At 44.8% G+C, this 12,982-nt stretch overlaps 1 protein-coding gene across 1 annotated transcript in view; it reads left to right on the forward strand.

Moving 5' to 3' along the window:
• SETD4 (SET domain containing 4) overlaps nt 1-879 on the forward strand; it is a gene marked incomplete at its 5' end in the record, with an annotated part of 5,656 nt that extends 4,777 nt beyond the window's left edge. The window contains one exon of the mRNA XM_010158089.1: nt 745-879. Coding sequence (XP_010156391.1) covers nt 745-879 — 135 coding nt within the window. The remainder of the gene's footprint in view (nt 1-744) is intronic.
• Nucleotides 880-12,982: the final 12,103 nt, after the last annotated feature.

Here is a 12,982-nt window from a genome sequence, read left to right on the forward strand (position 1 = left end):
TGTTAAATTGCTCAGCAGAATTTGTGGCTACAGCAAAGCAAGGAACTGTGTTGGAAAGCTTATACACAGCTCTGTGAAGAAGTGAAAAGTGTTTAGCCTTGCTCTGCCTACAGTATCGTGGTGTTTGTTGGGGTTACCTCTTAAAAGAAAACCCAGGCTTGTGTGAGGTGGCACCTAAGATCTTGCACACCTGCTGTGAGTGCCCTGTTGTAGAAAGCGAAGGCTGTCTTCATTAAAGCCAGTCAGGCCAAATGAGCTACTCATGTCAGCCAGTCTCCTGTGAGGGAGGTCTGTACTCTGAGAAAAACAACCTGCCCTTCCTCTCTGAATTTTGGCAAACAACATGTGTACTTAATGTCAGGTTGGATAGCTATCATAGAAAAGAGTTGTTAAAACTACACTTTTGCAAAGGAAACATGTATATGCACAGACTCTGAGGTCAATCTGGTCTTGAGCAACATCTTGAGGATAGTATTGACTTAGGAGCCTGGTATCAGGTAAACATTTCCATTCCCTTCCTCTCCTTGTTTTTGATCTGCTTCCTATCAACTTGATAATTCTTTCCCCTCTTTTTTTCTTTTTTTTATTTTGCAGTTTCTCTTGTGGAAGATTAATAAAAATACTGTACTCTGACATAGTTCATGGAACCCTGCCATAGATGACCTTTCTGCAAATTTTATGTTCATGTCCTATGTTAAATAATCTGAATTTTTGGTAATTTTATCCCATTTGTATCACTTTCAGATTTCCCAGTTGAAAAGGAGCAAAGAGAACCTCAGAAACCACCTAGCTTTGGTGGAAGCACTACGCTTGGAAGATCTGAAGGTACTACAAAAATCAGCTGAGATTCTTCGCAGTTCGACTGTGGCAACAGCCTGACCCGTCTGGAGCTGTGATAGCTGTGGCTGATTGAATCACATTTGCCGTGGATGTGCCTTGCTCAACTGTTTTAATGGACCTGAGCAGCAAAGAATGTAAGAAGTCATCCAAATGTGACTAGCGTTGTTCACACAGGACCCAGAGTCTTGTTTTGTTCTTTGCCGGCCTTGTTTAGTAATGTAAAAGGTCTGCCCAAATTCTCGGGGGGAACAGGTGGCTTTGTCACATCCCATCCAAATTGCCTTCCTGTGAGGACAGTAGCCTCTGGGGTAATTTGAACCACCCCAGGAGTGTGGCCTCCAGCAGGCCTAGACTTCACAGCTGCCTGTGTGGCTAAAGCATGGATCATAGGGTCAAGCAAATAGCCCGCAGCATGTATTTGAGCTCTGACACTTGACAGAGAGGAAGAGGACAGAGGCACTTATATTTGCCCTGTACTCACCCTTTACTTTTTCCCTGAAATCTGTACACGTCCCCAAGACTTGGCAGTTCATGTAGTGCCGGTTCATTGCGGTGATGATGGATGCAGACTGGAGCACAGATCCACCCTGTTACGACCCACTCCTAATCATTCCCTTCACAGTTTCAGCCCGAGTGTTTCTTGAATGTAAGTAAGTGTCAATTTCCCTCTTTCACTCTCAAAGCTCCCTCCAGACTCACTAGTTCTCCTGCTGAGAATGAGAGCTGAAAGGATGTTACTACTTTGAACTCTCCTTGGGAAGGCCACCCAGGCAATTCCTTCTGTTTCCATTCAGTTCTGGTGACACTGAAAAATCCTGTTCCTATCCTGTCAACAAGGGGCTAGTCTCATGAGGTGCCTTTCGGTATTAGTTCTACTAAAGTAGGGAGCTTGAACTCCCTATATCCTTTAGAAAAGGGAGAAGTCCTTTAGAAAAGAGAGAGACTTCTTCAAAGGGCGTTTCAGGGCAGGACCCTTATCTAGGCTGTATAAACTTAATTTATAATTGTGATTGTGTTGTGGTTCTCCCCAAAATGGAAAACAATCACATTTCGTAGAATTTTTCGTTACTGATTCTTTAGCATTTTTAAGAACTGTGTTTTTTAAAGAGTGTTTATTTTTGTAAACATATTGCTTCATTTTCCACAAGACATCTCTATTTATGAAATAAATGAAATCGTATACAGCAGTAAAGGCATTCCAGCTAATGATGTGATTTAAGGGAAAAAAGGTAGCAAGTGAAAGCTGTTAAATACTCAAGCTTAAATGCACTGTCAGACTTTCTTTGGTGCCTTGTCATCAAGAATGTTGTTGTGTAAACTTACTTGGATTTGAGGATTCCAGGAGTTTTCCCTGGTTTTTTTCTGCATTGTTGTTTGGGGCAGGAAACTTCTTGATACCTGGAGCTCTGAGAAGGGCCTTTCCCTAATAGGAGAGTATGTTGACTTAAGTTCAAAAGACTAGGGGAACTCAGAAGTCTGTTTGCTGTTACCGTTTCCAAACCCAGAAGTTCTTGGGTTTGGGGTTCCTAGCATTATGAAATTCTGAAAATAAGCTATTTTCTGCCTTGTTTACCCTAATGCACTGAGACTTTTGTACTCTCAGGCTTTCTGTATTGTTCATCTGGAGATGCTGACAGTGTGTGTGTACTTTACATTTTGGAGCAGAGGGCAGGGTGAATGGGTTGGAAGAGGAACTGAAGTGCTTTCTGGAGCTAGAAGCACACTTATTACATCCTTTGAGCCAACTTACATTCATATTTGCCTAAACCGTGGCTTTAACCCCTGCAAGTCACTTGGCACCATATTTTATACTCTAGGCAGTACCATTCTGAAGTACCTCGTGGGATGAGATGACCGCGTGAACTTGGGAGTGCAATCTCCACTAATCTTGCAAAGGGCAATTCCCATCGGCTTGCATGAGGGTCTTCCTGTACCACTGAACCTGGCTGCAGCAGAGGGAGAGGGGCTGAGCCCCTGGCCCCGTGACTGATGCCCGTTCATTTTGAGTAGGTCTGCCAAAAGGTCTACGGAAGTGATGGACGACGTGAAGAGGGTGGATGGTGACTGGGCGTTCACAGTGCGAGAGCTTTCAAAGGAAGCTTGAAGTCAGGTTCAAAACTAACAATGTGGTAACAAATCTGTGGAGGTTAATAAGGAACATGGACACAGGAGTTGACATGGTACAGAGCACAGAGGCATGGAAGACAAACTGTTGGCGGTTAACAGCCAGACAAATGACTTTGGTCTTCATTGTCCCTTGGTCTCAAACTGCCTGAAGGTTGGAGGGTGTTGGTGGTGAGTATTGTGTACGCTCAGCCTGTACTTGCTCTTTGAGGTGTTGGCAACACCGTGGGAAACAGGGTACTGGGCTAGAGGGACCTTGCTTAGAACACGTCCTGCAGTTTTGATGATTACAGCTGAGCTGTTTGGCCTCTTGGTTTCTTCTAATAAAAAACTTTTTCATCCTCTAAGAACAGATGTGTTTCTCATTTTAGAATTTTATAATGAGATGGTACTGGAGTTAAAGGCCAGGCTGGATGAGGCTTTGAGCAACCTGGTCTGGTGGAAGGTGTCCCTGCCCATAGCAGGGGGGTTGGAATTAGATGGTCTTTAAGGTCCCTTCCAACCCAAACCCTTCTGTGATTCTGTGATAAAGAGTATAAGGATGTTTGGTTGGGTTTTTTCCCCCCTTTTTTTCTAGAGAGGCCTATTTTAAGAACAGCTTCTGTACAATGTGTGTGGCAAGATGGATACTTTTTGACAGAGGCTTATTTGCTTCAGTAGTGCGCTACAAACTACACATTTCTACCAGGTGGTTTGAATATGGGCTCTGCTTCTGTAACTCCTACACTCACTCCAGGGTGCGTAGGAGGGGGATCTGGCAGTGCAGGGGAGCAGGCAGTATGAATTGCTTGTCTGTCTCTTGCATGTAAGCACAGCAGTAAGCCCCAGGCTTTACTTTAAGCACTGCAGCAAGTGTTCTGAATAGAGCCATGTGTGTTTAATGTCAAAGGTAAAATCCTGCCTGAATAAACTATGGAATTGGAACTAGTACTTTAGTAACACACAGCAATAGCAATGGGTTTTCCTCAGGAGTAAACCAGCATAACATAGGTCATGATTAAGCATTTATGTGTATGTGTATGTATGTCTAGTCAGCAAAAGCTTAAGTTCTTTTCTGGATCACACCTAAATTATGTGCAAGACAGGGCTAAGAGCCGGGGTGCCTGAAGAAGTGGCTGCACTGTGGGTGCTCTCCAGCTGTCTTACAGAACACTAAATCAAGTCTTCAAACAGGGAAATGCTTACTCTCAGCTTCTACTTTTTTTCCTACTAGAGGCCCTTTGAGCTGCAAACATCTTAATCATTTAGCTTTAGTGATGTGGTGTTAACATTTGGCTCTCTGTTAGTCTAAGAAGGGATTTAGCTGTGATCTTAGTGTGGAAAGACAGCGTTTCCCCCTTTGTATAAATTTCTTTCAGATCACGTCTGCAAACCTCAGCAATAGTAGCCATAAACCCCAGCTATTTACCATTAGCAACACAAACCTGGTGGCAGTGAGCAGCTAGGTTCCCTTGCAGCTTGCGCAGCACTACTCAGAGAGAGGTAAGGTAGGGCTGCGTTCTGAGACACCAGTGAAGATGCTGGGTTTGGGCAGGTGTACTGGGAAGAAGCTTTATTTCTTGTGATAACAGTGTGAGGCAGAAATAGCACAGCCTAATTTTTTCTTCTTTTTTTTTTTTTTTTTGAGCCAAGGGAGTTGATTTAGTGCAGTCTGAAGTCACTGAAAAATGATAAACATGAAACCTCATGACAATATCTTTCCTGTGTCAATTCATGTAAATATGGCATGGATTTTCTTTGATCTTCTGCAGAGAGTGGCTTCTAGTTTACGCTTTTCTTCAGCTGTACTGTGTGGAGATCATCCATCATTGCTAAGTGCCCTTAGACCTGTCTGTTTCAGGACAAGATAAGGGAGTATCAACTCTCAGACCCTGATAATTAAAGCTTTTAGGTACACTATAAAAACATTTAAAAAATGACATTCCCAAAGCAAGAGCTTTTAAAAATGATGTCTCACAGGGTATATAGCCCCTCCCCACCTAGAAGGGAAAGAATATCCCTTTAAAGATGTCACACTTTGGCATAATTTGAAGTGTGTGTTTACACTCAGCACGTCTGTGATTAAAGAGATGAAGATAATGAACTCTAAGATGGAGAGAAATTGTCCTGAAAGAAATTTTTGGTTTCTTTACACCATAAATATGAATTAAAGTTGTTAAGATATTTACGAATTTTCCCTCAGTTTGGACTGGCAATTAGTTTTGAACCACGGGAAATTAATGATTTGTATCATTTCAGCACAAAAGCAGGGAAATCACAGCTGAATTCAACTAGAAGAACTTGATTTTATTCCTCCCTGTAGCAAAGCTTAGACAGCACCAGTTTGTTGCAGGTTGGAGTGAAAAGGAAAAACACATTTCCAATTCATTCTACTGAATATTTTAGTGGGTATCTGTAATTCCAGATTTAAGTTTTAGAAAGCAGTGCAATGAGCTATATTCAGTGGAAAAACAAAGATACTCAACGAACCCCAAAACCACACTCTGTAAAATTAATGCAATCTCTGTATTGTCCACTAGGTGATGCAACTGTACTACAAAGAAATAAGAAATTACAGTGTATCCACATGCGGTTGTAATCCTGTTTACTATATTTTTAATAATAAGTGTTGTCTTCAGTGATACACCGTGGTTTGGTGTTAGACAAATAGTTGAAAATGTAATTTTCTTTCTGTTGCTTTCAAGTGAAACATGAAGCTTTGTAACCTATCTTCTTGCAGTTTTTTTGTATTTTAACTTCGTTGGAGTTGCTCTGCCCTCAAGTTAAATCATGTCATTCTTCCCTGAAACTATCACCTGAGGCACAACTAATGGTTCCAATCATCTTTGTTACATTAACTTACGCAGCGGAGAACCCTCTGCTCATGTGTTTTTTTCTTCAGCGATTAGGTGCAAGATTCGTCTTTTGCACAGATTTCTCTCGGTAATGCCCTTTGATGTGGCTGGTTGAACTCCAGTTGAAACATCTCCGCTGTGTAGGGCGATTTTGTGGACTCTCCCTTGTGTCCGTTCTCCACTGTCTTAATAGTAATAAGCTGATGTTTGACCCTTCTCTGGGTATTTCTTCACGGCCCGTTTTCATGGCTTGTGTCTGCTTATTACTTTTGATGTGTGCTTATTGCCTTGCTAACATTCCCAGGGACTTCTGGAAACAACCAGTGTGTGTCTACACTGCATGTCCTTAGAGGCCCTGCAGATTGTCCCAGTTGCCCTGTAGCTAAAAGAGGAGGAGTGGAGGGATCTGCTGCTTGCAAAGCTACTGAAAGCTACTACTTTCTCCTGAAGCGCTCTCTCCTCAGCTCATTTCCCCTCCCTCTGATGCTGGAACATACTGCGACATGCCAGTCCTGGTGGCACCAAAGTGGTTTGGGCTCTAATACCGCACTGTGCATGGCAGGAGGCAGGTATTTGCTGTGCACTTTTAATGTAAGAATGTTTTCCCTCCCTACCTACACCTGTACTTGTTCCAAGTCCGGCAGGGCCAGCTGTGTCCAGCGCTTCACCTCTCTGCTAGGATGCCACAGTTGTGCTGGAGAAATTGTTAGATGAGCACTGTATCCCTTTCAGATACATCCAACAGGCACTGGATGTGCTATTTTAGTAGCTCCCTCCTGCTGGGACTGCTCTGGCAGGAGCTGGCAGTGGCAGTTTGGCTCTTTTGACCCTTGGCAGGCAGTGATGGCTATGGAGAGGACAGAGGGACGTTCTCAGCATGAGGCTGGTGCCATGCCTGTCTGTACCACCCTGCCTGGGCCATCATCCAGAGCCTGTACCTATCTGTAAGAAGCCAGCCCTCTTTGCAACAAGCAAGTGCCAGTGAATTTGTGTATCCTTCCCACGAGATGAACTCTGCATCGAGAGACATGCTTTGGTGTGGGTGGGCTGGCCTGCAGAGGATGTTGGCCGGAGATCAGAAGGGACCATGCCATCCCAAGATGACTCATGCTGCTCTGAACTGTTTCTGATGAGTACTTGGAGGTTGGACTAGCCAGTCCCTGGCTCAGGAGTGGGAAAACACCATGCAGGTCATGGGAGACTCCTAAAGGCATGCTAGGAGTACAGTTTGGGCTGGGCTGTGGAGGTGGAAGGGGAAGGGTAGGCTAGGACGGGAGATGCAGAGTGGTCCCACTGGAGAGGGGATGTTTTGTACACTAATAAAGAGCACACACTCCTGTTTGGGTTTTCTCTGCCTCTAAGTTCATGTAGATAACTGGGTGGTCCTGTTGCGCTCTCAGAAAAGGTGTGGAGGCCAGGGCGGCCATTTCTGTGCAGACTGGGAATGTGGTGGGAAGGTGAGAGTGGTAAATATAAGGTATGGGATAGTAATCCTTAGAAAATCATGTAGTGTCAGGGAAGTATGTTTGTGTGTGTCTGTGTGTGCCAGGCTGTGGCTTGCCAGCACTCTCCTGGTGTCATGGGAGCCGGGCTCTCCGGTTTACTTGGAAGTGTAACTTGGTTTCTGTAGTGTTGGAGCAGGGGCCTTAGGATGTAGAACAGGTGAGAAATAATGCTGTTTGAGCCAGAGCTGCAGTGAGAGAGGGAGCCATTTGGTTGTGCCTATCCATCCCAGTGTGTCTCTGCTCCATGCTGTCATGCACGGATGGAAATGGACGTGGATCCTTCCGTGTTGCCAGGTGGGAAATCTCTCATGTGAGGCTTCTGGTACGGCAGCGTAGTCAGCCTCTCTGTCATGGAGAGATGTGCAACGGGTGCCACTGTCATTCAGCGCTGGAGTTGCCCTGCTACGTGGGATAGGAGTTGGAGGACGTGAGCTTCCCTGGCTGGGATGCTTTCGGTTGTGGAGCTGTTTGGAGCAGTATGGAATGTGTGTTGGAGAAAAAAGAAAACAACAAGCAGTCCCCAGATTTTCTCTGGCATTTCAAATGGGGTGCTCTCATGATCACCTCCTTGAGTATGCTCTGAGGCTAAGGCAGTGTGGGTGGTCAGAGAGCTGGTCTTTGAGCACACAGCCAACAGCATTCACAAAGGCAGTGTAGGTGTGGCCTTTGAGACTGCTCTCTTTATGTCGTGTTTGGTAGAAATTGGCTAATGTGTTCAGAAAATATGGCAGGGAGCAAGGAGAGAGTATCATATTCAGCTAAACTGGGATTTGTTTTCTCATCCAGGCTAAAATCACAATAGATAATTGGAAATTTTGAATCCAACCTTGAGCATAACTATGTTGGAGACAATGGGAATGATGTGTGCTTGTACTCCTCCAAAGAAGTGGCCAATGGGAGTGACCATTCCCTTTTTAGATAGAGGTGGAGAACCACTTATGCTTAGCACAAGCCCTGAGGAGCACAGCAAGTCAGTCTGGCCTCAGCCTCAGGAGACTTGGCTCTGTCCCTGTTGGCTTCCAGCAAAAACTGTGAAAAATCAGTTCATCCGGTGTCAGTTTTATGCCGATTTAATTCCACTTGACTCAAATGGAGTTACACCTCGCCTCTGGTATCTGGCCTCAGGGCTTCATTAGGTGTAGCTGTGGTCCAAAGCTTGCTGACAGAAATCGGTTGGTTTATGTGGGTTCAAGATTTCCAACCCCCACCTCCCACCTCCAAGAAATGAACAAAATATGTTGTAATTATAGGGGGTTTACTATTGCCTGGTAGGAGGGTCAGTGACCATGAATCCTCTTCCAGCTGACCCTTTACACTGCAAGCACCGGGGCTTGGGCTGAACTCTTGCACTTGGGCAAAGCTGCATGTATGTGCGTGAGAGACCTCAAATGTCTCGCTGTGCAGTGGGGATGCAGGGGGTACGAGGTGGGTGGGTGTGGTACCGCTTAGTCTGCCAGCAGACATGTATCCCAGCCTTGGCTCTCTTGGAGTGCGCCACCCTGGAGTCGGGATTAGGCTAACATCCTGCAGTGTGTGTGGGAGTCTCACGGTCACAGGGTTTGCACCACTTCAGCCTATTCACTCTTGAGGTAGCTCTCCATCCAGTGTGGGCACAGGGGCAAAGCCATAGAGGAGTAATACCTGGCACAGCCAAGTGCCGTGGTTAGGCTGCCATATGCTGGATTTTTACTGGAAGGAGTGTTGTTCAGGTAGAAAAAGCAGAATTTGGTTCTTAACTCCAGGACATTCAGAGGGCAGAGAGCTCCCTTGGCGCAGCAGTGACTGGAGTGTGCCTGACCAGCCGCGTCTATGCAGGTGAGCAGCGCAGCAAAGCTTTTTATGTCTGATGAGACCTGCATGTGCTGCTCTTAATAAATGTGTGCCAGGTCATCAATCTGCCCCCTTGCACAGCCTGGTGCCTGTCACCTGTACATGCTCTGGCCACCTGGGCCTTTTAAATAAAGCCATATGTGCACAGGAAAGCCACCACGTTCATCCATGTGGGGCTTGTTGGTAAGTCAGTCCCTGGTTTATGCCTCCCTGAGAATAATCAGGGCTGAATAATCATCCCAAGGCAGGAGTCCTTCCTTCAGGACTCTGAAGGAATATTCTTGGGGAACTTTTGAGTTGTAACATCAAAAGTAGGTGGAAACTCATATGACAGAATGGATTATTTTTGTTAACATATTTTTCAAAATTACTGGGAGAATCACCTGAGGAGGACAAACATTCCACCTCACCTTAAAAAAAAAAAAAAAGAGCAGCAGCTCAGGAACAACAATGGGTTAAGCATTCCTAATCTCAAAAGAAAAGGTTTTTTTTTAAAAGAAAACGTGCAGAGAATTGTGAAACAAAGAAACCCCAGACCGTTGCAAAATGAAACAGCATGAAAATGTTCCTAATGTACCCACATTCTGTGGAGCTTCCCCCCTGCTTTCCCCACTGGTTCAAGATGAAAGTAAGATTTGAATCTAAGTCAATAACAACATAGAACTGTTGAATGTCAAGTAGGGGGGAAAATGTGAGCATTACTTGGACAATTCAGAAAACAGCTGCTGCAGCTATGCAGCACTGTACTAGTTAGAAAAAGATGCTACTTCCCTTGGGAGGAAGAGGCAAATTTCTGGTAACTTGGTGTCCTAGGGGCAAAGGCAAGATGATTGGGATACTGCGTGAGCCCAGGCCAGGAAGAGACTGGCCTCTGAGGATGTGGGCTTTGGGGTCTCTGTGCTACGCTTCCTCCCTCCTAAACACTTGCCCACCTCTGGTGGGGTCTAGAGTTAGAGATGGTGAGGCAAGCAGGTATCATGATACAAGGAGCTGAGACAAATACCCTCGACAGCCTTAGGTAGTAAATGTAGAGCTAAATGGACTGCAATGCTGTGTTTAAAAGGAGAAAAGCTCAGAAGAGGACTAATAGTTGGTTACTTAAATTATTCTTTAAACACCTCTTCCAGTCATGTAGCATGAGCTATTTTTACCTGTCTCAAAGTTCTCCATGACTGATGAATACTTTTAAAAATATGGTCTATGCTGGTTGTTACTGGCTGCAGGTTGCAGCTTATATGTAAATCAAGCACTGCTGACAGAAAGCTCCCCTGTACGCCCTCTTCACACTCTGACCACTCATTCTCTCCATTAGTGCACTTGTGTTATGAAGAATGATGTGGAACAGAGGTACTAGCAACTCCTCCTTTGTTTATAGCTAGAAAATATCTGACTGCTTAAAAGAACATGAAAATGAGTTTTGTCTTCCTTTCCTATTACTGTCAAACAAACTTCACCTCCGCGCTCAACGTCACATGGAATTTGTCACTGGCAGGAAGCGTAGACCCTACCTCATGAATATATAACTTACAGTCACTTCACAGGGAGAAAAAAAATCCTTTCATCATGTTCAGTTTTCTTCACTGTTTTATTTCACTTAAAACATCACTCACTACCAAATGGTATTTGTCAGTAGTAATTGGCAAATGCTGGAGGCGGTTTTCAGGGCTGTCGGAATGGAAAATCTCAACGCAGTTGTCTGCACTGAAAGGAAATATTACATTTGATCTTTTTATGATTCTCACAGACATGATGTATGTCTACATTCCTTAGCCTGAAGAATTCTTGGTGTTTGGGTTTCTTTTCCTTTAGCTGACAGGAAGTAACACTTCACTCTTATTTTGCAGTATTGTCTGAGAATTAACCACAACATAATGGTAATGTACATTTTTTTTATGCTTTACAGAGATTCGTTTTTATTAGCCATTTATTGTGGTTTTGCTTGTTGGCAAGATTCAGATCCTCTGAATGATAACTGTGCCTATTACGTTTCATCTGCGTTTGTATTTCGACGTGTATTTCTCCTGATGTCTTCTTTCTAAATAATGTCTCCCTCCAAGATGGCTTTGCAATATATCAGCTTTCCCCTAATGCAATTGTACAAACGTATTATTGCACTTTTTGTTCATCAGGACAAAAGATAGATAGCTTGTTACATTATCACCATGGTTCAAGTCTGTAGAGCTGAGATGTTCCTACTGCCAAGTAAAGCCCAATACAAGGGAGTGGAGGGGATGCTAGTGAAGTGTAACTGATTCCCATCTTTTAAAAATTTTTTTATTTTTTATTTTTTTTTTTTTTAAATACGAGAAGGTGCCCATTGCAGGGTTCTTTTACCTCCAGTGTTGGCAATGGCTAATTCTGCAGCACGTTAGCAGCCTGGTAGCACAGATGAGGTGTGCAAAATGTCCCTCTGTCGCAGAGGTGAGCATTGCGTTACTGGCTGCAGACCTACTGCTTGGCATCTGGAGAAATCACTAATGCCCTGTAATGATTCCCAAGCGTCTGAAATCCTGAAGTGATGCCTGAGCTCCCGCAGCGCTGGTGCAAAGCCCTGAGGGCAGCAGTTGCTCTGCAGTCAATGAGAGCTCTTCCAGCCACCTGAAGCACAGCAATGGCTTCATGGTACCATGGTGTTCTCAACAGAAAAGGAAAAAAAGGAAAAAGAGATGAGCAAGCATGTGGCTTTCCAAGGGATGCTGCTCCAGTGGGGGCTGGCTACCTGGCTTCTTTCTACCCCCCCCAGATGGGTGAGGGAAACCCCTCCATGCCCTGGCAACCGTCTGAGGCTGACTTGTCCCTTCTTGCTGCGACGAGGCACTGCTGGGCTGGCCTCTGCCGTCAAGGTCTGCATGGCCAGCAAGGCTCTTCTCGTCGTCCATCTTCTGCTGGCTGCCGGACCAGGGAAAATTAGCACCAGTTGTCTTTCTGGAAAAGGCAAAATTGCTGAAAACTTCTTAAGAGATCATCTTGACTGTTGCCTAAAGGCCTGACTTCTGCCACTCCCTACCATCATAAGGCTGGCCTGAAAAATGCCAAGATTATATGAAAAAAATTTTGCTGATTTTCAGTATTGTTTTACTGCCCTCTGTGTTCCAGCTGTACTATGCTCACATTTTCTTCAGAATAATCAGAAGCAGCAAAAAGTGATTTTTCCATGCAAGCTAGAAGCTTGATTCCACAAACGGAGGCTTTAAGCTCTGCAACAAACTGAGGCTGTGGGCAGCTCTGAGGTACTCTGTAACATCTTGGTTATATCACCAGAAATAAGCATATCTCCTGCAGGGAAATGCTGAGAGAGTTGGGCTTGTTCAGCCTGGAGAAGAGAAGGCTCCGGGGAGACCTTATAGCCCCTTCCAGTACCTGAAGGGGCTACAAGGAAGCTGTGGGGGACTTTTTACAACGGCCTGTAGTGACGGGACAAGGGGTAACGGGGTTAAATTGAAAGTGGGGAGGGTTAGATCGGATATGAGGAAGAAATTCTTCCTGGAGGGGGTGGTGAAGCACTGGAACAGGTTGCCCAGAGAAGCTGTGGATGCCCCATCCCTGGAAGTGCTCAAGGCCAGGCTGGATGAGGCTTTGAGCAACGTGGTCTAGTGGAAGGTGTCCCTGCCCATGGCAGGGGGGTTGGAACTAGATGGTCTTTAAGGTCCCTTCCAACCCAAACCATTCTGTGATTCTGTGATGATTCTTAATACTGAAATCCTGGTAATCTCCTGCAAGAAAACTGTGCTATGTGGCCTGATTTGCTATAGCTAACCAAAATGCTGTCGTTTTTACACATGATGCTCTGAGAAACAGTGTTCATAGTGACATGGAGGTGTGTGTACAATATATACACAAACAGACATG

This window comes from Eurypyga helias, unplaced genomic scaffold (genome assembly GCF_000690775.1).
Source record: "Eurypyga helias isolate BGI_N326 unplaced genomic scaffold, ASM69077v1 scaffold31598, whole genome shotgun sequence".
Taxonomy (NCBI): Eukaryota; Metazoa; Chordata; class Aves; order Eurypygiformes; family Eurypygidae; genus Eurypyga; species Eurypyga helias.